The sequence below is a fragment of the Nicotiana attenuata genome, unplaced genomic scaffold (assembly GCF_001879085.1).
Source record: "Nicotiana attenuata strain UT unplaced genomic scaffold, NIATTr2, whole genome shotgun sequence".
NCBI lineage: Eukaryota > Viridiplantae > Streptophyta > Magnoliopsida > Solanales > Solanaceae > Nicotiana > Nicotiana attenuata.
The window spans coordinates 102,060-127,441 of NW_017673406.1; the positions used below are offsets into that span (position 1 = coordinate 102,060).

The following is a 25,382-nucleotide window of genomic DNA, read 5'->3' on the forward strand; positions in this document are numbered from 1 at the left end:
AAGAAAAGAATGAAAGGAAAGAGTTGAAAAACAAGAAAGGAAAGAAAAACAAAAGAGGGAAAGAAAAACAAAAAGAGAAAAAAATAAGAAAAAAAGAAGTAAACGAAAAAGGGGCCCACACAGTAAAAAATTTTCCCTCTTACACGCGACATTGGGCGAGTGAAGCTACTCTCTTTGCCACGTTACCATTTAGGGTGGTCTTAAATTCACCCCAAACAAGAATAGGGGGGACATAGGTCGCCAGTAAAGTTAATGTGTGTAAATGATTTTTTCGGACAAGTTTGATGGGTAATTTATGTATTATCTCTAAAAAGAAAGAAAAGACTTTCTACCATCAATGAAGGACACTTTGGGTGTGTTTGGTATGAAGGAAAATATTTTCCGGAAAATATTTTTTAATTTTTACATGTTTGGTTGGCTTAAATGTTTTGGAAAACATTTTTCTTATGAACTCATTTTCCTCCAATTGGAGAAAAATATTTTCCTTATCAAGATAAGGGAAAATATTTTCCAAAACTCCTTCTCAACCTTCCTTACCTTCACCAACCAACCCTACCCCCTCTATCCAAAAAAGTTTTTTTTTTTCAAATTTCATTATTTCAAATCATGATAAAAGTTAAAATATTTTTTAACAATAGGTCGCCTATAGAACAAGCGACCTGCTACAAAATATTTTAGCTGCCAGCCACCTATAAATCCAGCACCAATTTTCATTTGTTCTCGCATTTATTTATTTTCTATAACTGCTGGAAGCTTTTGAGACGGCCAAAGATATTTGTTTACTACTATTTTCTACAACTGCTGGAAGCTTTTTGAGATGGCCAAAGACATTAAACTTTCGAGATTGTTCGGCTGAACCCGATAACTTTAATCCAAATTCAATATTGTTTTAAGAAATTTATTGAATTTGAACAAATTATTAATTTAGAACTAGAATCTCGAACCCATAAACTTCAAATTCTGGCTCCGCCTCTGTATTTTCGTTATCTGACTGAAACTTTTCATATGAGAAAGAAGTCGAGTTTAACTTTTTAATTCAAAGCTTTCTAGACGGGGAAAGAAGAAAATAAAGTAAAATGGATGGTCACATGTCTGACATTTCTAGACGGTTCAATGCATAGTCAGCAAAGCATGAGCTAGATATTTATAATTGAATGAGCAAATCACTAGCATTAAAATGGTAAATAAATAAAGGGTCGTTTGGCAGAATGCTAAATATTTGGAGTGATAATCTTCGATCAGTATGAGCCATAATCTTGATCTTTGGTATTATCTTTATATGATTTTATGTAATTCTTAACTCATCCCATAATCTCGATCTTTATATGATTTTAGATAATACTTAACTCATGTCGTAATTCTTACTGAACGATTGAGGTTGAATTATACTCAACCAGACCTACTTACGTTTAAATTTGTAAGCAGATCTACCTTTTTAATTTATATATACATATATTATACACTTTTTGACTACCAAATTTAAATAATATCTGGCGCCGGCTAACATCCATGGTTAAGGATCACTGTGATCCTGAGGACTCAATAATTCGATTATTAACAATTTTACGTTCCTTTCCTATTGAATAATACAAAAAATATACATAGGTACCAACATGGAATTTTTTTGTCCAAGTACAAACACGTGACTTTTGATTATGAAAGCTAACACCTTCTATGAAATCTTCATAAAACTTACTATTTCATATTTATATCTCATGAAATAACACAGAAAACACTAAAAAAGTTTAAGTCCAATATAATATTAGCTGTAAGACTTATTTGGTCTGGATTACTTTTGTTTAAATTAATTTGATTTTTGAATTAACTGCAATTCTACAATCTGAAAACTCCAATTCTTCTTAACAAGAGCCAGAAACAACAACAACAACTACCCAGTAAAATCCACAAAGTGGGGTCTGGGGAGGGTAATGTGTACGCAGTCGCAGACCTTACCCCTACCCCGATAGGGCAGAGAGGCTGTTTCCGATAGACAAGCAGCCAGAAACATACCATTATAAAGAATAAATAAGGCTCTTAAGACATTTACAACCTCCAGGTTAACTATATAATAGAAGCAATAAGGAATTATTTCAAGGAAATAACTCAACTGATATTTGTGAAGATACTCTTTTTTTCCAGTTCCTTTCTTGGGCACTAGAACTAAATCCAAGTATAAGTCTCAGTTAGATTACAGTTTAAAAAAATTTTGGACTGCTTTTGAACTTTTAGAAGTGCTACCTGGTATTCACAAGATACATAGTACAACAACAACAACATCTGCAACAGCTTCATAAAGTTGCACCAACCAACTTATGTTGGGGTAGTTTTTGTAGGCAAACTAATGCCACCTCCTTTTACAGATATATTAGGACTTTTAACTGAGCTAGCTTGGCTCACGAGATTCGAGTCCAGGAAAACAACCGCCACTGAGATGTCGTCGTGGAAATGTCGACGAACTCCACGATCAATTTTCTTCAAGTCTGAATACCTCATTTCCCTTTTCTTTGCTGCTTCTTGTAGGGCAGTTTTCACTAACCTTCTAGCAATCCCCTGTCAAGTGGCAAACAAACCTCTTAAGTTTTGATCCAACTGTTTTTTTTTCTACTTAAAGGAGTTGAGACATATAGATATTTTACTACATCTATCTACACCAAAAAGAAGTCAGAAACTTGGGGAAACACTTGAAATAATATAAGTGCAGCTTGTCGCACTAAGCTCCCGCTATGTGCAGGGTCTACAAAGGACCGGACAACATTAGGTTTATTGTACACAGAATGACTTTCCATTGCATTTCTAGAAGAGGCTGTTTCTACTGCTTGAATCCGTGACCTTCTGGTCACACAGCAGCAACTCTTACTTGGGGAAACACTTGAAAATAATATAAGTGCAGCTTGTCGCACTAAGCTCCCGCTATGTGCAGGGTCTACAAAGGGCCGGACCACATTAGGTCTATTGTACACAGATTCACTTACCATTGCATTTCTAGGAGAGGTTGTTTCTACGGCTTGAATCCGTGAACTTCAAGTCACACAACAACAACTCTTACCGTTGCACACTGAGGCATAATTATTATTCATGCACTTGACACAGTGGCAGCACAATTTAGTTAAGTGGCTTCTACTGCTCGGCATATAGGTAGAGAGGAGGTGCAATGCACCTCCGGAAAATGTTTAACAGAAAATTCCCCACTGTTACTTAACACTTTTTCTTATTCTTTTTTCATAACAAACAGGAGATCTCTTGCATATAAGAAATTTGGAGTTATATGTAATCAATTCTGATGCAAAGTGCATCACCAGATTATTTCACTACCAGCTATATGTCACTAAATCTTATGTGACCTATCATGTATAGGAAAGAAGTAGGATTTCAACCAGTAAAATGAACAGATTAAAAGCCATCAACAGTCAAACAATGATTATTCACCTGTATGAGAGATTAATATTCATCCCATTGTTTATTTAGCTTTCATTGCTTAAAGGAAATAAACCTTTTCATGAAAAACAGCTTACATTGCGTGGGTGATTTTGTACAATGTCTACTGCTCCTTGGTTAGTTAGATGCTCCCAAAGACCATCTGATGCAAATATGATAAACTGGTCATCAGGTTGCAAATGGTGCACTGAAATTGTTGGATCTGAGCTCAAAATGGGCTTGCCAAATGGTTCTCGAAGACGAAACTTTGCATATAATGGCTCCCTGTTGAATTCAGCTTTTTTTAAATACACATCACCAATGGATCTTGAAATCTGCAAAATAAAGTATTCAGTCCATTTTAGAGTGCAGATCAAAGTTTTCTGAGTCAGGCAAGAAACAAACATACTAAACAAGCTTCCTAAAGAAAGTACTATCCCATTAATTGACACCAATAGCCTTTTATTAGCACACAAATGATTTTATATTGCTCCTCCCAAAAAATAGGTACAGCAAATTAGTAACACAGAGAAATTAATCTAGCTCTCTAAGGAGTAGTTGCAGGCTCCTTCAAAGAGAGAAACTCGGTGCCATGACGGCAGGTCGGCAAGTTTAATACTAGATGTTGGTTAATCTGAGAAGAGTGGACACTCAAATCTTAAGGACTAAAGAAACACACACCTGCATAACTAGGTTTCTCAAATGAAATTTGGAACATTCTTATTGTTTCAGATACTCTCTGCATGAGAAGCCCGAGATATGGAAGTTTTGATCCCTTTACCCTATTTATGTCGCTGTTTATCCAGGGTACAACAGAGCTACAGCTACTGAGCACTCAAATCTCAGCATATAGCAACACAGATCAGGAAGCAATACCGTAGCATTGTCCCCAAGCGTGTATTTATAATTAAACCATTACATGAATAGTGAAAGGAGAACCATGATAAAACTAGCAATATGTTTTTCTATCCATAATCCTGAATAGTCAACAGTGCAGTGCTAGTGTTGAAACCAGAGCTTCAACCATGAACAGGGGCGGACGTAGCTCAATAACACCGGGTTCAATTGAACCCACACCTTTCGACACGGAGCAAAACTTTATATACAAAAAATTACTAAAATGGCAATAAATTATAGACATGAACCCATAACTTTAGGATATAATAGGTTCAATACTAAGAACCTTAAAGGTTGAACCCATAGAATTTTAATCCTGGATCCGCCTTTGACCATGAAGAGCGATTGCCAATTTCTAAATACTAATATTCTGTTGATGTAGTAAGGCCAATACAGTCAGAAACTTTTATATTAAAACAAGTTCAGCAAAAGCAAAGAAAGATCCATTGCAATCACACAGAAATATAAAAAATTATCTAGGAGAAGTTACAATCACAGGGGCCTCACTTTCTACTAATTGATTACTAATAAGTTAAGACAAAAAGTATCACCAGCTTACAATATCTCATGCTTGCTACTCGCATATTCATATTGCTTATGCCTTATGGCACACATTGAATCTGCTCGTGAATATCACAAATATATCAACTGAAAAGAATAATGAAGTGTCTCCAGCAAAATCTACGAAATTCTTTTATATTATGTAAATAAAAAAGCAATCAGTAACATATATCATGTCTTCTACCTTTTTCACAGAAAAGGAATCATTCTACCACATAAACCATAAATAAGGAGTGGTAAAAAGGAAGCATCTGTTTACAAAAATACTCCTTTTAACAATTCTCATTTATTCATTCACTTGTCAACTTGGATTAAACTCTAACAATCATGGATTTCAGTTTCTTCAGATAATCTCGTATATGAAAGAGTTCCTTCCGGAAAGAATCACTTGCCTTTACAAAGAGTGGAAGACCTAGAGATTAAAGCTTCTCAACTTCCTGCCAACTCTTTGACAAAAATGCCATTGCTATATGTGAAAGCAAATAAATGTGTATCACTCAAGTGCCGTGCACAACAACCCAATACTATAGGCTCCTTGAATAGCAATTTCATATGGCTTCCGAGGAAAGGAGAATACAAAGGACACAAAAACCCTCATCTTAAAGTTCTAAAAGACGTAAGTGATTAGGGAGCAAACATAGTATGAAGAAATTTAGAATTCAATGAGTAACCCAATTACTAATAGACGTAACATGTATATTGGAATTGAAACAACACTATATAATAATAACAGCAAATAGGTACTTTGAGCTGAGCCAATTCTAAAACAGAGACTGCTTAGGAAGATAAAATATAGGTTACCTGTATAAGCCCCTTCACGCGCCAGACATTGTGCTTTAAAACTACAATTTGTGAGTCATTTGGATGCAGAGTTTGCAACTCTTGTCTTACAGATTCAATGCTCGCATTGTGTTCTGCAGAGAGCTGAATCGAGAGAACCTCTCCAGTAGACTTGACAAGTCTCCCTAAGACTGCCCTTGAGTCGCCAAGGTTGGCTATATATAAGGTTCCACTGCAGATAACTCCAACAAGACAGCATGATCCAACTGCAGCAATCTGCGGTTTCGTGGGCCATTGTCTAGTCACAACAGAGAGGAAACCGTCTTCTGTTGCTTGAAATGCTTTCTTAATCACCTCAACAGACATAGATTGGTGCTCAGATGTGAACCCTACACAATTCGGAGCAAGCAATTGAGTCAAGACCAAAATGGCCAAAAAATATACACAGCAGTCCATGTATGAATCCATAAACCTAGACAGTTGCCGTCACTAGAACAAATTCTGTTAAAGCAAATTCCAAAATTGCATAACCAAATAATTGGTTTGCCATATGCATGATTTCTGGCAACAGAATTAAGAAACTAAAAACACTTCCAACATCATTTCCATTACAGGCAGCAGCTCTCACTGAAGCAACTGTAGCAGCTCTAGCGCTGATTAATATTGAACCTTCTAATCTTACATAATAAATACTTAAGACTTTTGATTAGTAACCACACTCCATAACAGGTAAATTGTAATACAATTCTAGTACTTGGACGCTGACACTCTCCGAAGATATCAAAGGTAACAACAACAACAACAACAACAACAACAAGACAAGTATGAAATAGATAAAATTCAACCACTTTAGCCATGAAAACATATCGAGAGGGAAACAGTTCAAATTGGCTCGAAGGCTTACTCTTGAGATTTTGAAAGAGATGTTCATTGATGAACCTTGAAGTTTCAGGGCCCCCATGCCCATCATAAATTCCAACAAAGGTACCATATGGACCAGATTCCTGCAAACTCAAGCACCCTGATTCAATTTGGCTCTGATCTTCAAGTAGATTATTAGCTTGAACTACAGCCATTGAAAACTCTCCATTTACATGTTGCCCTGTATCCTTATACCATAAGAGCCCATCTTGGCGACCGACGGCATCTGAACTTGTATGAACATGTCCATCTGCCCTTGGCTGAAAACAAGCCCTTAAGATATTCATCAAACCAGATATCATACCTCATCTCATCCAAAACACCCTCCAATTTCTCCACATCTAACAGGACTCAGTTCCACTTTTGCTCTTAAAATCTCAACTTTGCATTCGTTGTAAATCTACAAGTGCATAACAATACCAATGACAAAAAGTAAGATTTAGAAAAATAATGAAATTGGCAAAATCTTGAAAATTGCACCCAACAATCAAATAATACACCAAGAAGCCACCTTTAGTTTAATACTTCTAACCAAACTGATGCAAATGCCTTCAAAAATGAAAAAATTCAATTAAAATACAAAGAAAAGGACTTTCAAAGTGGTCTTTGCTCTTAAAAATCTCAACTTTGCATTTTTTGTAACACTACAAGCCAATAACAATACCACTGACAAAATCAAGATGAAGAAAAACAATGAAATTGGCAACTATGACAATCTTGAAAAATTGCAGCTGACTAATAATAATACACCAAGAAGACACCTCTAATTTAATACTTCTAACTAAGCTGATGCAAATGCTAAATTGATTTGTGGTGTACTTATAACAGAAAAATTCAACAAAAATATAAAAAAGGACTTTCAAAGTAGTAAAATTCAGTTTTTCAACATAGAACAATATGGTCAGCTAGTTTGAATCCAGAAGGTCTGACTTTGGCAAAGAAAAAAAACTATTAAAACTGAAAAAAAGAATAAAAAGACAACTTTTTCTTAACTAGCCAAATTTCAAGAATCACAAATAAGTGTACTATATTTGAAACCATTTAGTAGTGTGATATAGCTGAACATAAAGCATTAGCAGGAACAGAGAGAAGTTCAAAAGGAAAATAACAAAAAAAACTTACATTTGAAGATCTGAAAGTGAAAAAGGGGTTGTTTAGATCTGTGAAACCATCAAATCAAAGGGAAAATAAAGTGGGATTTTGTACAGTTTTTTGGTTTTTTCTCTAAATGTTCTTTGAGGATGAAATGATTCAAGACAACACATAGAGAGAGAGAAGAGTGAAAAAATAGTGATCAAATTGAGAGGAGAGTGTTATTTGTTCAAAATTAGGCCAAACTAAAACTATGGTCTCTTACAGCAGACAAATCCCATTAAAAACCAACAATGGAGAGCTTGTAGCCAGCAAATCAGTGGACCATTTTGGGCTCCACATATCCCGTCCGATAAATATTTATTTGCACTCAGTAATTAACTAATTATACAACAACAACATTATTCCATATGGAGGGTTGTGTGTAGGCATAACTTATTCCTACTTTTGATACAGAGATTGTTTTCAATAGATACTCGGCTAAAGAAAACATAAGTACCATATTAATTAAAAGATAGATAAGAAAGAACAACATCAAAAAGCCACGTAAAAGCAGTATAAAAACAACACGATAATAATATGATCAACATTGAAGAAAACGACGGGTAGTTAAAGAAACGTACTACCAACAGAATGCGAGAGGACGTACTAATACTACCGGTATGAACAATCTAGATAACCTACTATACTACCTTACTCATTGACTTCCACACCTTTTTATACCGTGCAAATAAATATATTATATAAAATATATTTGTTACTTAACTAATTAATTATATATTCTTACTTTAAAATCACGATCAAATTACTTAATTTGATACAAATATTTGATGCGAATAAATATTTACTACCTGATCTCACCCCCAGCTTTAACGTTAGAGTGGCAAAATCTGAAGAGAGAACAAGAAAAGTAGTATAGCATATTTAATTGGGTGGCATGAAATTTCCATGAAATACCTCCTTATGAAGCCACGTTGCATGGATGTTATTATAATAGCAGTATTATCTCTAAGATATTATTACTCAGTCATGTGTTTCCCTTTCCTTTTTCTTTTATTTATTATCCCCTATTGTTGTTAGGTACGATTTTGTGCATGAGTTGTTGACCTTAAGGAAATGCTTAACGTGAAATTTTTGATCCTATCCTATTTTGTTTATACTTATGTTTGCCTATTACAGTATGTTGGATTTGGAAACATATTTACAACTCAAAAACTTCTATACTATAGTTTCTTTGTTTTTCTGGTTCCATTTAAATGTTTTTTATTGTATTTTGTTTATATAGGTAGTAAAAAAATTTACACGATGAAATTTTTTAATTTTTTTAACGATCATGTGGTGTGCAACATGTCATAATCAAACGTCGAAATTGTGCCCCTCTCGTCATTTGTATTTTTTGAACTCAACAACAACAACATATTTAGTGTTGTCCCACAAGTGGTCTAGGGAGGATATACGCAGACCTTACCTATACCTTGTGAAGATAGAGAGATGTTATTTTCCGATAGACCTCGGCTCAAGAAAAGCATGTAAAGAAAAAAATTCATGTAAAGAGAAGCAGTAACCACAACTAAAAAATAGGATAATCGAAACAAAAGAAACGACATGCAGTATTAGAAATCTAAAAATAGGAAATACGAGAATACACTAGTACTACACGTATAGAAAAACAATACAGGTAAGAAAAAGAATAGTACTCAACTATTCACTAACCTATACTACCCTAATTATCGACCTCCACACCCTCCTATCAAGGATTTAGTCCTCGACAAACTAAAGATGTGTCATGTCCTACCTTCATGTCAATTGGGATAAAAAAAAATTAATATGATAATTTTTTTTTTACATAATTTCACTAATATATTAAGAAAAAATTGTTGATCTTTCGTGAAACTAGCCGAAAGGAAAACCACTTTCACCTTTTCGAAAGGTTAGTAAAAAGGAAAAGCAGCAAAAATGAGAACTTCACCTCAAATTTATTCTCATTTTTTGTCGAACCATAAATGCATTTTCTCTACTTAGCATACACATGTCGAAGTGTCAACACATCAATTTTGGTCCAACCATTTTAAGGTTAAAACATCACTTGGGTTGTTGTTCTTGAAAAAAAAAAAAAAAGGGAAAGAAGCTAAGGCCAAGACCTAAAAACAGCAACACTATGAGACGCCTTTTGTTGCTGGGTACAATTAGAGGTACGCCGACCTTTAATGAGCTTTTGGGAGGTTGGGCACGGCTGCCTTTCCTATTTATTGGCTTCTGATATTATTATGTTACAGCTAATATAATATAGAAAAACATGAGCTAATAATCTAAGAAAAGTACATTAGTTTTCACTTTTTTTTTCAGAATAAAAAAGAAAAAAGAAAAATAAGATTAGGTTATGTGGACGGCTTGAGATATGACTCGTTATTTGACTCATTTTAAACTAATTCTTGATCCAAGTAAAGTATTTTAAACGACTTGGATCATGACATGTTTACTCATTTGACTCGCTCAAATTTGAACCTTCCATTTGTCACCTCTACCGGGAAGCATGCAGGGGCGGATGTAGAGCAAACGGTACGGGTTCTCGTGAATCCAGTAACTTTTGCATAGACATTGTATTTATACTAAAAAAATTCATTATAAGTATAAGAATGTTTAGCTAATTGGAACCCAGTTCGTTGGTCCAGTTATCATGTAAATTAAATTGAGATTGTTATAGGAAGCCATAAACTTAATGTTATTTGTGGCTTGAATTATTTCCTTGTATTTTTAGGAAACCATAGTCCCTATAGGTTTAGGAAAACCCATTGTCCTAATAGATTTGGGAAAGGAAAAACCTATAGTCCTTGTCAAATTGGGAATTCTTTCTCTTATAGGTTTGGGACCTTTTGGGATGTATGTATAAGGGTTGTAGTTGGAGATCCTAGGTATTGTATTGTTGCTTTTCTTCTCATTCATAGTGAAAAACTCTATCTGCTTTTTCCCGGAGGATTAGGCTTAGCCGAACCTCGTTAAATCCTTGTGTTGGTTTTTCTTCTCTATTGCTTTGTGTGTGATTGTGTGCTAGTTAACCCATGATATTCCGCAACAATTGGTATCAGAGCAAGGTTCGGGTTTCTACATATAATCTAGGGTTAAGATATCTTCATCACCTTCAACAAAGTACGAAGTCAAGAAATTCGACGGGGGTTCTAGTTTCAGTCTATGGAAGATTAGGATGAAATCGTCCCTGGTGTTACAAGGGTTATGAAAGGCAATTGATGAGGATTTTTCTGAAGAGATGAAAGAGACAGAGAAGGCAGACCTGAAGTAGAGGACTTTGAGTGCGATCTTCATGAGCGTTACATATAGCGTTCTTCGGGAAATTGCTGAAGAAACTTCTGCAGCAATGGCATGGAAGAAGTTGGAAGATCTGTATTCTAAGAAATCGCTGACAAACCGTCTCTACCTGAAAAAAGAGGTTATACAATCTCGTATGAATGAATGTACACCTGTTAAAGCTCACATTGATGAGTTTAATTCAATTATAATGGACCTTAAGAATGTGGATATCAAAATTGAGAGTAAGGATCAGACCTTGATTGTGTTATGTTCTTTACCACCGTCTTATGATACTTTTGCCGATACGCTGCTATATGGGAAAGACATCATTTCACTGGAAGATGTTAGTAATGCACTAAAATCTAAAGAGTTGAAAAAGAGCTTTCCGGACAATATAATTGAGGGCGAGGGTCTTGTGATTAGAGGAGGAGCACAACCAAAAGAACTTTAATAGGAAAAAGTCAACCGGCAGATCAAAGTCTAGAGCAAGGAAGCAACATTATTATGAGTGCGGGGAGCAAGGTTACTACAAGAGAGATTGTTCTAAGCTGAAGGAGAAAAGAGGGAAGCAGAAAATAGATAATTCGGCGAATATTATTGACACTGGCAATAATTCTGATGATAGTGACTATGTAGGGGAAGTCTGTGCTGTGAGTTCTTGTCATGGGCAGATTCTTGGGTTCTTGATTCTGGTGCTACTTTCCACATGTGTCCATACAAGAATTGATTCGCAACTTACAAGCAAATGAGTGGGCCTGTCTACATGGGAGATAATAATCCATTACCAGTAGAGGGGGTTGATAACATCCAATTGAGAATGTTCGATGGAAATATCAGAAACATTGAGTGTTGGCATGTTCCTCGGATAAAGAGAAATTTGATTTCTCTTTCGACTTTGAATGACCAAGGGTATAAATTTCACTCCGAGAATGGAATACTTAAAGTGTGTAAAGGCTCCATGGTACTCATGAAGGGTAAACTGCATTCTAAATTGTATCATCTTCAGGCCAGTATAGTTGAAGGGGAAGCTGCTGTAGATTCTGGGAAAAGTGATCTGAATCAGTCTCAGTTGTGGCACTTGCGACTTGGCCATATGAGTGAAAATGGATCGTCTTTGTTGAGTAAGCAGAATTTGCTGAATGGGTACAAAAATCAAGTTTTGAATTTTTGTGGTCATTGTGTGTTTGGTAAACAGACAAGGGTAAAGTTCAGCAAGAAGGCCGAGCACAAGACCAGAAACAAGTTAGATTATATACACTCAGACTTGTGGGGTCCAAACAGAGTTCCCTCCAAGAGTGGTACAGGTATTTTGTGACTTTGATTGATGATTACTCAAGGATGGTGTGAGTGTATTTTGTAAAAATAAAAGATGAGGCATTTTCGACATTTGTTAAATGGAAAACGATGGTTGAGAGGCAGACGAAAAGAAAAATTAAGCGTATTCGAACTGACAATGAGTTGAAATTTTGCAGTTCTGAGTATAATAATTTCTGCAACAGAGAGGGCATAGTGAGACACCACACTTGTGTCGGAACACCATAACAAAATGGTATTGCAGAACATATGAATAGAATGCTTTGTGATAGGGCACGAAACATGCTTTCACACTCATGTGTTAGCAAAGATTTTTGGGCTGAAGCAATCAATACAGCTTGTTATTTGGTCAACAGATCTCCATCCACAGCTATTGAGTTCAAAACTCTTTTTGAGGTATGGCCCGGTTCGCCTGCTGATTATTCAAATTTAAGGATATTTGGTTGTCCTGCTTATGCTCATGTGAGGGATGGAAAACTTGAGCCGAGGGCAAAGAAGTACATATTTCCAGGTTATGCAACTGGAGTGAAAGGTTATAGATTGTGGTGCATAGATCAAAAGACTCCAGGGGTAATTATCAATAGGGATGTAACATTCAATGAATCTGCCTCACTGGACAGTCAGAGGGAGAAGGCAATAGCAGAAACACATCGTGGTGTCAGTAACCGCATAGATCTAGAAATTGAATCTCCACTAGCTCAGCCCAGTAGTTCTAAAGTAGAGGAAGTGGAAGAGGTGCAAAATATTGATCAAAATGATAATGTTGATGCATCTGCGCAACAACAACCATATAGCATTGCAACAGGCAGAGAGAAGAGAGTGATCAACCGACCGCAAAGGTTTGCAAACGTAGTTGATGGGAATCTTCTTATATATACGAATCCAGTGGGATTTGCTTTGGAAGTTGCAGAGACCGTTGATGCATTTGAGTGTTATAGCTACTCAGAAGCTATTTAGAGTACATAACCAAATCGACGGATTAGTGCTATGGCTAAAGAGATTGAGTCTCTTAACAAGTTTAGGCGTTGCCTATACTTGGTTGATATGTGCGGCAATGGATAGAGCCCTTGCGAGGGCTAAGGGCAAGGTAGAGAGACGTTGTTCCTGTTGATAAAGAGAATTCAAGCCAAGGGAAAGATTTGTTATTTGTGGCTTGAATTATTTCCTTGTATTTTTAGGAAACCCATAGTCCTTATAGGGTTAGGAAAACTCATTGTCCTAATAGATTTGGGAAAGGAAAACCTATAGTCCTTGTCAAATTGGGAAACCTTTCTGTTATAGGTTTGGGACCTTTTGGGATCTATATATAGGGGTTGTAGTTGGGGATCCTAGGTAATGTATTGTGTTTTTCTTCTCATTCATAATGGAAAACTCTCTCTGTTTTTGCCCCGAGGATTAGGCTTAGCCGAACCTCGTTAAATCCTTGTGTTGATTTTTCTTCTCTATTTGCTTTGTGTGTGATTGTGTGCTAGTTAACCCACGATATTCCTTTGAAAGCATATATGATCCTGGCTAATGCAGAAGAACACATAATGAGTTTAAGTATATATACTATCAGTGTAAAGAATTTTTTATACTATCAGATCACCTAAAAGATATTTACATGTAAGTTCTCTTGGAAATATGAGATTTATAATCTTAAAAATAAAATAAGTTTGGTTGGTATAACATATAAATATGACTTGATTGATTGACGATCTATATAAGTTAAACTCTATTAGAATTATATGCCGATATGAGCAGTCCTTATGATAATAATCCATGATAGCAGGGTTCTACCCACTGCTACCTCCATATTTAGTCTTGCATTCTCTTATACTATATATCTGTACTTGTCCTTCCAATTGTATGGGTCAAAATCAAATCAGAGAAATTCGATATGCAGAGACAATTGTCGTGAGTAACATGCAAATCGAATTGAGCTGTCTGGCCGAGGTCGAGCAGTGATCAATAAGGCCGAGATCGAGCATTGATCATCAACAAGGCCGAGGTCGAGCATTACAGATAGATGTAACAGCTAGTTTTGCTTTGGAACCTTCAAGGGGAATATTCTATTGAATATTCCCTCTAATTGTACTTTTTAGGGTTTTCTAGGGATATCCCTTATAAATAGGAAGAGAGGACTTCTCTAAGATTGGGGGCAGACTCTCCTTCTCAAAAAATAATAAAAACTAATCTCTCTAAAGAGATTAGAGGATCTATTATCCCACACTCCCCATCAGATCCGAAAAGGGTCCTAAGATTTTTGTATTTGTCTATCATTCACCTTTATCAAATGAAAGAGGACCCGCCTCACTCAAGATTGGGTGAATCTTCTCTCTTTTTTACATTTTATCACCACTTAATGTTATTTAATGTATGGTCTTTTTCACACTATTAGATCCGGCCATAACTACTGCCAACATTTGTACTCAACTATATTTTTCTATTCATGTTATCCATCTCAGATCTAGAATTGATTATCCTTAACTAGGATTTATCCTCTATCTTCTTATTTAATTAGTTTAACCATTGGTCTCATACTTTTTGGTCAAACAATTCGGCACCGTCTGTGGGGATTTTCTACTTAGCATTTTAGTTTCCTCTAGATCTAAAATTCAATTCTAGTTCCACTTTCTGTTCATTGTAGCGTCACCCTTTCATTACAAATGCAAACTTGAAAAACTATAGGCAAAAGCTTTAATGCATGCCTTTGTGATATCTGAGGCTTAACTTTCTCCCTCTCCTTTGGTCCTTGTGGTGTTTCGTCCTTTCTGATAGGCACATTTTTTACCTACAATAAGTGTCATTAAGGAAGCAAAGGTTAACAAAAAAATTATTAATAGTAACTCATCTCATAAGGATGTTTGTGGTATACTGTCAGTGTCATGCAGCACTATACCAAGTTCCTAAACTCAAGATTGGTTTTGTGCACCCAAGATTGGATTGGGGTACAAAAGCGTCGGGATCGGGACTGGGACTCGAACTAGAGGTCCCAACAGGTGAAGTAATTCGCCAGTCCATAAGATGCCAAGATATGACTAACAACGAAGTCGATCACGAGGTCGCGATTGCAGGTCTAAGGCTAGCACTCGAGTACGGAGCAGAACGAGTCGTCCTAGGGTGCGACTCTCAGCTCGTTGTCAATCAAGTCACAGGGACTTTCCAAATCAAGGAACAAAGACTGCAAAAATACCATGCTGAGATCTGCAAGCCGTTACCCGAGTTCGACGAATGCCAGCTCGACCAAATCCCTCGAGCACAGAATATCAAAGAGGACGACCTTGCCAAATTGGTAGCGGCGACTAAAATCATAACCGGAGAAGGGAATGTGGTCACTCCCCTCCACTCGTCGACTGATCAAATCGAGCTAACGAACGATTTCATTTGTTTTTTACCGACTGTTTTTCTAAGTGGAATAGAAGCAGGAGCATTCTACCAGATATGCGAACAGGGAACGATCATCGTCAAAGCAAATCCGAAGATGCCAAGAGACCATATAGACTGGGACTGGATCGCCAGCCCCGAAAACATGTAAATCTCTCCGATATATGTAGGCAAAGCATGAGTGCATGAAGCTCACCCGCATTTTCGCCAAACAAATGCTGCATCAATTAAACAAGTTATATTCGACCCCGCTCGAATTAACCAATATTCGACCTCGCTCGAATCAACATTCGGCCTCGCTCGAATCAATATTCGACCTCGCTCGAATCAACATTCGACCTTGCTCGAATTAACCAACATTCGACCTCGCTCGAATTTATATTCGACTTCGCGCGAATTTACATTTGACCTCGCTCGAATTTACATTTGACCTCTCTCGAATTAACCAACATTCGACCTCGCTCAAATCAATATTCGACCTCGCTCGAATCAACATTCGACCTCGCTCGAATTAATCAACATTCGACCTCGCTCGAATTTATATTCGACTTCGCGCGAATTTACATTTGACCTCGCTCGAATTTACATTTGACCTCTCTCGAATTAACCAACATTCGACCTCGCTCGAATCTCATATTCGACCTTGCTCGAATTAAACAACATTCGACCTCGTTCGAATTAACATTCGACCTCGCTCGAAAAATAGAATCAGAATAAGCAGCAAAAGTAGCATTCCAAATGAACGGGGGTACCTGATAAGGCATCTTACAAGGGCCGAATCGCCCGTACAGATCTGAGGACGCGGATGACCTCCTCCGTTGTCACCCTCCTTGCCAATGCTGCCATCCTGGCCTCGTTGGACTTCTCCAACTCTACCGTCTTCTCGATCAACTCATCACTCAAGTCATTGGCCTTGGTCGAACTCTACTCAAATTTAGCCCGCAGGGATACCACTTGGACCTGAAGATCGACACCCTCTGCCGCGATCCTCACTATTCGACCTCCCCATCCGAATTTCTCGAACTACGATTAATGAAGTCCGCTCACCGAGCTCGGCCAAAAGACAACCTCGATAAGCGGAGGAACTAACTGTATGGGTCAAAATCAGATCAGAGAAATTCGATATGCGGAGACAATTGTCATGAGTAACATGCAAATCAAATTGAGCTGTCTGGCTGAGGTCGAGCAGTGATCAATAAGGCCGAGGTCGAGCAGTGATCATCAACAAGACCGAGGTCGAGCAGTACAGATATATGTAACAGCTAGTTTTGCTTTGGAATCTTCAAAGGGAATATTCTACTGAATATTCCCTCTAATTGTACTTTTTTAGGGTTTTCTAGAGATATCCTTTATAAATAGGAAGAGATGACTTCCCTAAGATTGGGGGCAGACTCTCTATCTCTAAAAATAATAAAAACACATCTCTCTAAAGAAATTAGAGGATCTGTTATTTCTCACTCCCCATCAGATCCGAAAAGGGTCCTAAGATTCTTGTATTTGTCTATCATTCACCTTTATCAAATGAAAGAGGATCCACTTAAGATTGAGTGAATCTTCTCCTTTATTTACATTTTATCGCCAATTAATATTATTTAATATATGGTCTTTTTTCATACTACTAGATCTGGCCATAACTACTGCCAAAATTTGTACTCAACTATATTTTTTCTATTCATGTTATCCATCTCAGATCTAGAATTAAGTTTCCTTAACTAGGATTTACCCTCTATGTTCTTATTTAATTAGTTTAACAAAAGATCTCAAACATTTTGGTCAAATACCAATCTGATCAGATTCCAGTTGGCTTAACTTAGTACACTTTTCAACAATTAATAAAACTCCAAGAATTTATTATTTTTGTCAACCTGGCTGCAACTTGCCCGATCAATGAAACTACCTACCCAGCAACTTGAATGAAGCCTGAGTTGCTACTAAGTACTAAATAGCTTTCAGTCATTCCATCGTAAAGTTATTTCCAAAAGTGTTACTAATGTATGTAGCATAATTTGATTGAATACAGAGTTTAACAAAAAAAATGAAGATTTTTTAAATATGTTGTTTTAAGTATGTCATAACGTGTGATGATATATTTATACAAGTGATGTACGATAAAAAGGATTTATGGAAGTGAAGTCAAATGTGTGAACAATATAATTACTCCTAGTACTTTATAATTTGCTTTATCTTATGTCCTTTATTGACGTTGAACAATTTCGCATTAATTGTGCACACGTTGTACATTGACTGAAAAGTTCACTTAAAAGGAACTCTACCAGAGTACAAACCATGCATTGACAGATGCACGGAATCACAGGGTGTATGCATGAATCCACTGTTTTCAGTTTAGAGTATATATAATTAGAAATATATTTAATATATACTTTTATTTTAAGTCTGCATTAGTTGTCACGGATGAATAATGGCATGTAATATGTTTCCTATCCACTCACTTAAATTTGCCTTTGGCCAAACTTCTAACAAATTAAAAGTGTTTTTTATTAGAGGGGGTTAAAGTGTTTGACCAAATTTTTAAATAGAAATATCAAGCAATGCTTTTGACTAGTTTGTTTTTAGAAGCCGAAGAGATTAACTTTTGCCCATAAGCACTTTTAGAACATTGATCAAGCACAAATTGTTGCTATAAAATTGGCAAATACACTTTTTGATTTGATTAGCCAAACATTTTACTCTTCAAAAGACCTTTTTTGGAAACACTTTTGACAAAAATTATTTTTTTAAAAATAAGCCTATATATAAATCTGTCTTTGCTACAATATACAGGCCTACATAAAAACAATTTTAGCATGCTCTACTTTCCTTGTGACCAGATATGCATTATGGTGCTTGTGGTCCAGTTGAATTGCCTTTCACTAATAATCCTAATCCGCAGGCAAGTTTATTATATAAACAAATTAAACAACACTATATCATCTAGGCAACTTAGATTATCCAATTGATTGAGTCCTTTTTTCAGAGTCCATTACTCAAATGGTTACTCAACTATCTCAAATTATTTCCTAAAGTCACTCTTCTTTCGTTTGTACCAACAAAGTCACTCAACTATGCCTATTGCACCAGATGGTCACTCAACTAGATTTTTCAAAATTTGGATTGCCAAACATATTTTACCCTCTAAATTATATAATTTTATCTTCTTTTTATTTATTTTTAAACTTTTAATATTATAATTTTTTCCCTTTTTAATTTACATTATGGACTTACCTATAGAATAAATAAAATTATTTATAAATTAAAAATAAAAAGTATTTAAGCATATATAATGCTGGAATAACAGAATAATGAACATAGTAAAAAAATTAATTAGAATAATTTGTTAGTAATAATAATTTTAGTATTAACAGCAAAATTCAAAAATTTATTTATTCAATTCAGAATGAAAGAAAATAAAGGTTTGTAAAATTTTCATAATTGAGCATAATTTTCAAGAATATATAATATATATTATAAAAATACCTTTATTTAAATTGTTATTTTTATATTACGTGCATGGAATATATATTTTACAACCTTTATTTTCTTTCATTCTGAATTGTGTAAATAAATTTTTGATTTTTTGTTGTTAATACTAAAAAGTTAAAAAAAAAAAAAAAGATAAATGTTTATAATTTAGAGGGTAAAATAAGTATTTCACAATCCAAAATTTGAAAAATCTAGTTGAGTGACCTTCTGAGTGCAATTGCATAGTTAAGTGACTTTGTTGTGACAAACGAAAGAAAAGTAACTTTAGGAGATAATTTGGTATAATTGAGTGACCATTTGAATAATTGACTCCCTTTTTCCAATAAGAATAAAAGGGATATTCGCCTTATGCCACCATTGGATTATTGGCCTTTTGAATTGTTAGCATCAATTAGGTGATAAGTGGCGTAAGCTATTCAGTTAAAGAACAACGTTAGGATTATTTATTAGCATAGTCCAACATTGCCACAGCAAGAATAATGACCATATAATTAAAAAAAAAACCATTATCATCCCTTTTTTTATCCCTTTTGCAATATTGCTCAATTTTGGTCAAAATGGGAATAGTGTAGGAAAATTTGACGGACATGAATCATATACATTGAATTCTTCATCATTTTCGTCTAGAAATTAAAGTGCTAAAGTTTTACCACGGATCTCGTGAAATTTGTGTCATCTACGTGTTTATTTGCTTTTCATAATTAATGTCTTTTCTATCTATGTGCTTGTCTTGACAAATGTAGTCCTAACATCATACTATCTTGTTTGGTCACTTGGAGAAGTATGTCATTGAGTTCATGTAAATTGAATATATACTGTTTTCATCTTGGACATCAAAAACAAAAAGTGTAAACTGGTTACTCAATTAACATTAAGAGCTTTTCATATCGGAGGAGTATTTTAGTGCAAAACAGGTGCGAGCTCCATCTAATGAAAAAATAAAATTAAACTCAATAAGGATTTGGTTCATCCAACACGTACGCATCATGACAATTCTATCTTTCTATGTTCTATAGATTGTATGTATTTTATCACATAGGATACATTAGAAGTACAGTTACCTTGCATATTCCTTATTAATTACTGCACTATTGATCTGTTACTATTCATTCACCTAGAAATTTTTACCCCTTCCACTTACATAAAAATAATTTTTTTATTTACTTACTTTACTCTTTTCTAGGAGAATCATCAGTGTTCTCTTTAATGGAACCTAATTAGCTGATCGTGACCAAGAAACCACGGGTTTCGTTTGGTGGGCTGGAAATGCTCGACTTTTCAATTTATTCGGTAAACTATTAAGGGCTCATATAACTTATGCTGAATTAATCATATTCTGGGCCGTAGCTGATGTGTTTCTATATATCATTCAAATATTGACTTATCGGCTGGAGATGAAGCAAGTCTACGAACTAAGCAAGTTGCTTCATTTGTTTTTTTATGCCAAGAGTGGCAGATCATGTTTGGACGAATTGAATTATAAGCTCGTTATTTGATTTAATTTGTATTAATCAAAAAAATTTAAAATAAATTGAGTTATAAGGTATCATTTAATTTGACCTATTTTGATCTGTCTGAATTTGACCACATCGACTCATTTGCAGGGGCGGACCCAAGTGGTGAGAAGTGGGTTTAACTGAACCCGATTCGTTAAAAAATAATACTGTATATATGTATAAATTATTGTTAAGCAAGGTAAATTTTGTATAGAAATTATTTTTGAACCTGCTTATACGGCTTATACCGCTTATGTTAGTTATGGACTTCTCCGACTGAACTCGCTTGCACAAAATCCTGGATCCGCCACCGCTCATTTACCATATGTCTAGGTGTACCCGTACGTGCAACGCCCAACCATCACGCCCACCACTCAAACAAGAAAATTAAACTGTCCTATAAGATATGGTTTTAATTTTCGAGGGACATATTTGACGGATGAAAATGGATCGAGTAAAGTAGATATATCCCTTTACCTAATTAAATATAGTACGTAGTAGTATTTCACTATATATGTCACATGACCAAATTAAAGGTGCACAACACAAAAAGGACAACCCTATCTCTGAGTTTCTGATTGGATTATATTGGTTCCAGCTTTCTGCATTCATGTACTGTAAGATTAGCTAGTCCTTTTATCTAGTAAGAACACCATAGAAGGCTTGTGGCTATTACAAGTCTTTTTTTTTTTTTTTTTGGTTTTCCACCCGGTGTCCGGTACCCACATTGGGGCCCGACTAAATCTGGATTCGCGCCGGGAAGTCCCACATTGGGGGGTAAAACGCTCCCTAACAAAGGCGACTACATACCCAAGGGCTCGAACTCGAGACCTCTAGTTAAGGATGAAGGAGTACTTACCACTCCACCACAACCCTTGTTGGTGGCTATTACAAGTCTTTAGTATATATATTACACTTGCTTGTTGTATATATTATTTGCCTTATTTTCAAGATTACAAATTTCATTTTTTTATTAACGTTAGCTGTAGGTATCTTTTGAATGTCTTGATAGTATTAAAAAAAAGTTAACACTATTGATGTATGTAAAATAAACTTTTTTTTTTAAATTTACTGTCGCACTTGAAGTGCGTATATATATAGTTCGCAGCAAATACATTTGAACTTGAGCTTCTAATATTGGTCCCAACACTTACCTTTACCTAAATAAATTCGTTTACCCGTAAAACAATATAGTTTAATTTATACGTAGTTTATATATAAGTGAATTAATTTGATCATGAAATTATAAATGAATTAGATAAAAATATGATATGTAGCCTTGAGATTGAGATGAAATAGTAGAAATGGTAATTCTAGGAGCAGGTCTTCCGGGCACAATAGCGATGATATTATTAAACAAGAAGGTAAGATTATATTGAGCTTTGAATAGAGAGTAGCGTATGTTTGCGAGAAAATTCCCGTCCTCTACAATTATATTAGAGATCACTCTATTTATAGTTGCACCTAGGGAACAAGGTCCTAGGATCAAGTCCCCTCTTTAATGTCAATTGTGAGAGCCATTGAAGAATGTGTGACAACAGTGAATGTCATATTCCTTGTAACGGGCCATGTACTTACTGCTATAGAATATCCCTCATTAAATACTATCGGTGACAGATATTTATTTCGCCTTTATAAGTATAATTCTTTCCTGTAACAGATAGGATTGTTGCCTTCGGACACAATTATATATCTTCTGTCATCGGCTCCACGTATCATCTCCTTATGCGATCATTTAATATAGACATATTTTACCCTATACACAACTGTGGATCGTCGACCAGTGCAGGTGCAATTATTTTAAATTCTTTATACGCAATGAGTCTCCCCGACATAAGTGCACACGAAAGGAGAAGTTTAGAACTCATATAAGAGATTTCCTACCAATCATCCTCTAGTAGAACTTAAAATATTCTATGCAGTAGATTTGAACGGTCTCAGATGCATCAATTTTTATTTATTTAAAAATAAAAGAGAAAATATATTTAAAGTTTTGATATAAAAAAAAACAGTTTAAAACAAAGAAAGAAAGTATGTTAGTTATCTATAGCTTTTCAATTAATGCACTTCAATGTGTCTTATCAGTGAATGCAAGGGGTCACTATACAATAAGAAGCAATGGGTGCAAAATTAAATTAGTATTTGGCTTTCTTCACTGGCAGCTAGCATTGAAAATGATCATCATAAAAATAGAAAAAGGAAAAAAACCGCATGATCCCTCATATTAGCTTGGCCATTTTATTTTGGTTTTTTATCTGGTGTTTAGTATTCTTATTGAGATTGTGACTACTCATATTCGTGTTGCGTAAGACCTATTAAAAGGGATTGGAAGCAACGGTCTCTATCATTAATTTTTTTTATACTCGGGACTTAATCCTGAGATCTCTGATTAAGGGTGGAAGAATCTTATCCATCTCGCCACAACTCTCGTGGTATATTTTCTTGGCTTTTTTCTCTTCAATCTGATCCCAACCACCAGAAGCAACACCATTAGCCAGTAGGAGATACATCACGTCCATGGCCATGGAGTATAAATAAAGTTAAAAATAATTTAACTAAAGTGATAAATAATAATTAATGTTCTTCTGGAATTTATATATATATACTACTAAGTGAATCTAGCTATGAGAAGTCTTCTACAATAAAACCAATTTTTTCTGTCCTAAGTATTATTGCTGCATTTAATTTGTGGACCTTGAAATATTTTAACTTTTTGTGGCCCCTGAATTTAATGTCCCTGGCTTTGATTGAGTTAGGATAGAACTACTGTTTCAGTAAACGACCTTCTAACGACTCCTTCATGTACAAATTAAAACACATTGATTATCTTGTTTTGACTATTAAAATGAATTATTGTTTGTACATTGAACTGAAATGGAAGTTCAGATCGAGATGATAATCAGATATGACCAAGGAACCTTTCCTGTTCGCAATTTTGTTTGCTACATCGAGCAGATAAATGCAAGATATATATCATTTATTATTTTTCATACTCAAGTAATTGTAATTTAAATTGTTTGATTTGACACAAACATTAAGTGTAAGTAATTATTTCTCATTTGGCTTCTTAATTCAATTGTGCTAATGTATAGAATAATGCACAGAAAATATAATAATACAGCATAGTTCTTGACATATATGGGATGTATTCATTGTGTTACATCAGATTTGACTAACGACTTGGAACAAGTAATGGACCCCTTTTAGGAAAAATATAAATCTTGATGTTTACAGCATTTTAATTTGATAGACATATTATTGATGTTTTTCAATAATATGCACGATGTGGTGTAGACTTGCAAGATAAAATCTTTTGCACCAAATAATTCAACGGTATGGCGGCCGGAAGAAAGACGACTGATAATAGGTGAATTTGATTATAATCACACCTTAAATAATCACCTTCTTGTGTAGTTTTAATGTTAAAAGTGATGACAAAATGCTCTTATTAGTGCTTTTCATGATTTATAGGTGATATATGTATAAGGAAGGCTAAGGAGCAGTTTTGGAGTTAAAAGTGATGAAAAAAGAGGCCAACTGTGAAATTTCCCAAGTGAACCATGCAAAACAGGCCGAAGATTCAGAGTACTGGATCCACCGCGGTTCCACCGCGACCGCGGCAGAACCGCGGTGGGAGGCAGCTGCAGAAGTTCAGAGAATCCGCGAGGGTGTTTGGCCGCGGTTCTACCGCGACCGCGGCAGAACCGCGGCAGGCGCAGAAACTTCAGGGACCAAAGTGTCAATTACGGGATTTTTAGACCTAAACCCTATTTAAAACATTAGACTTCGCCCATGAGAGGCATGTATTGATTTTTAAGGTTTCTTAGCAAGGAAAACCATTGTGAGAGAATACTCTAAACATCTTTCTTCTTTTCTTTTGATTTTTATGATGAATTCAATCGTAGTTTCTTTCCCATAGCCATGAGTAGCTAAATTCCTTGTCTAAGGTTTTGATGGAACCTATTGGGTGATGAACTTCTTGTTTATGTGAATACAAATTGCCAGTTTAATCTCTATTTGTTCAACTTCGTGTTCGTTGTAGTTAATTGACAGGATCCTCAATTAGCTGTGCCTATTTAGTGTGCATAACTTGGAAAAGAGTGCATATTTTAGGGTATTGTTGAACAACACCACTCCTAGATTATTAGAGGAATCTATAATTGCGGGTTTAAAGGCGGGATTAAGGATAACGAAGCCTTGGGTGTAATCTAAAGTGAATTGTGCTAAATAAAGTAAGCTAGTGTATCTCGGGAGAGTGCAATAGTAGATTACTGTGATTACTCGGGAGAGATTTGCGGTAAGATTAGCGTTCATGATTGATAGAGATGTGTGGGTAAATTTGTATGAGCATAAACAGAAGAGATTCCATCAATAGGGGAAATCATTGCCTTAGCTTTTCCTCATAATTGTTTACAACCTTATTAATTTAGTTTACAGCTATTTAGTTACTTGCAAGCTAGTTGTTAAAGAACACTCAACTGAGATTTGAATATTTGGGAAGCTGGTTCTGAAGAATTAGTGGGTCTGAAGATAGTGGTTGATAGGTTAACTCTCTGTGGATTCGACCCTGGGCGTAATACTCGGGTTATATTTGCAACGTCCGCAGAGTCCTTTTTATAAGGCATAGTTGGGCGTGATCAAATTTTGGCGCCGTTGCCGGGGAGTTAACGGAATTATCAATTGCCATTGACAGAAATACAAGGATTCTTATTGTAGTCAGTCTTCTCTCTACCAACTTTTTCATTGAAAATTTGA

At 35.5% G+C, this 25,382-nt stretch overlaps 1 protein-coding gene across 2 annotated transcripts; it reads right to left on the reverse strand.

Annotated features, from left to right (window-relative positions):
* Window positions 1-2,015: 2,015 nt before the first annotated feature.
* On the reverse strand, window positions 2,016-8,002 carry LOC109216302 (probable protein phosphatase 2C 60). 2 transcript variants are annotated; one of them, XM_019380445.1, is made up of 5 exons: window positions 7,696-8,002; window positions 6,557-6,973; window positions 5,674-6,041; window positions 3,513-3,749; window positions 2,016-2,550 (listed from the first exon to the last, which is right to left on the reverse strand). In XM_019380445.1, the coding sequence occupies exons 2-5, from the start codon at window positions 6,873-6,875 to the stop codon at window positions 2,311-2,313; spliced, it is 1,164 nt and encodes a 387-aa protein (XP_019235990.1). In that variant the 5' UTR covers window positions 6,876-6,973; window positions 7,696-8,002; the 3' UTR covers window positions 2,016-2,310. The 2 variants fall into 2 exon arrangements, with proteins under 2 accessions (XP_019235990.1, XP_019235991.1); XM_019380446.1 differs by lacking the exon at window positions 7,696-8,002 and adding an exon at window positions 7,085-7,506.
* Window positions 8,003-25,382: the final 17,380 nt, after the last annotated feature.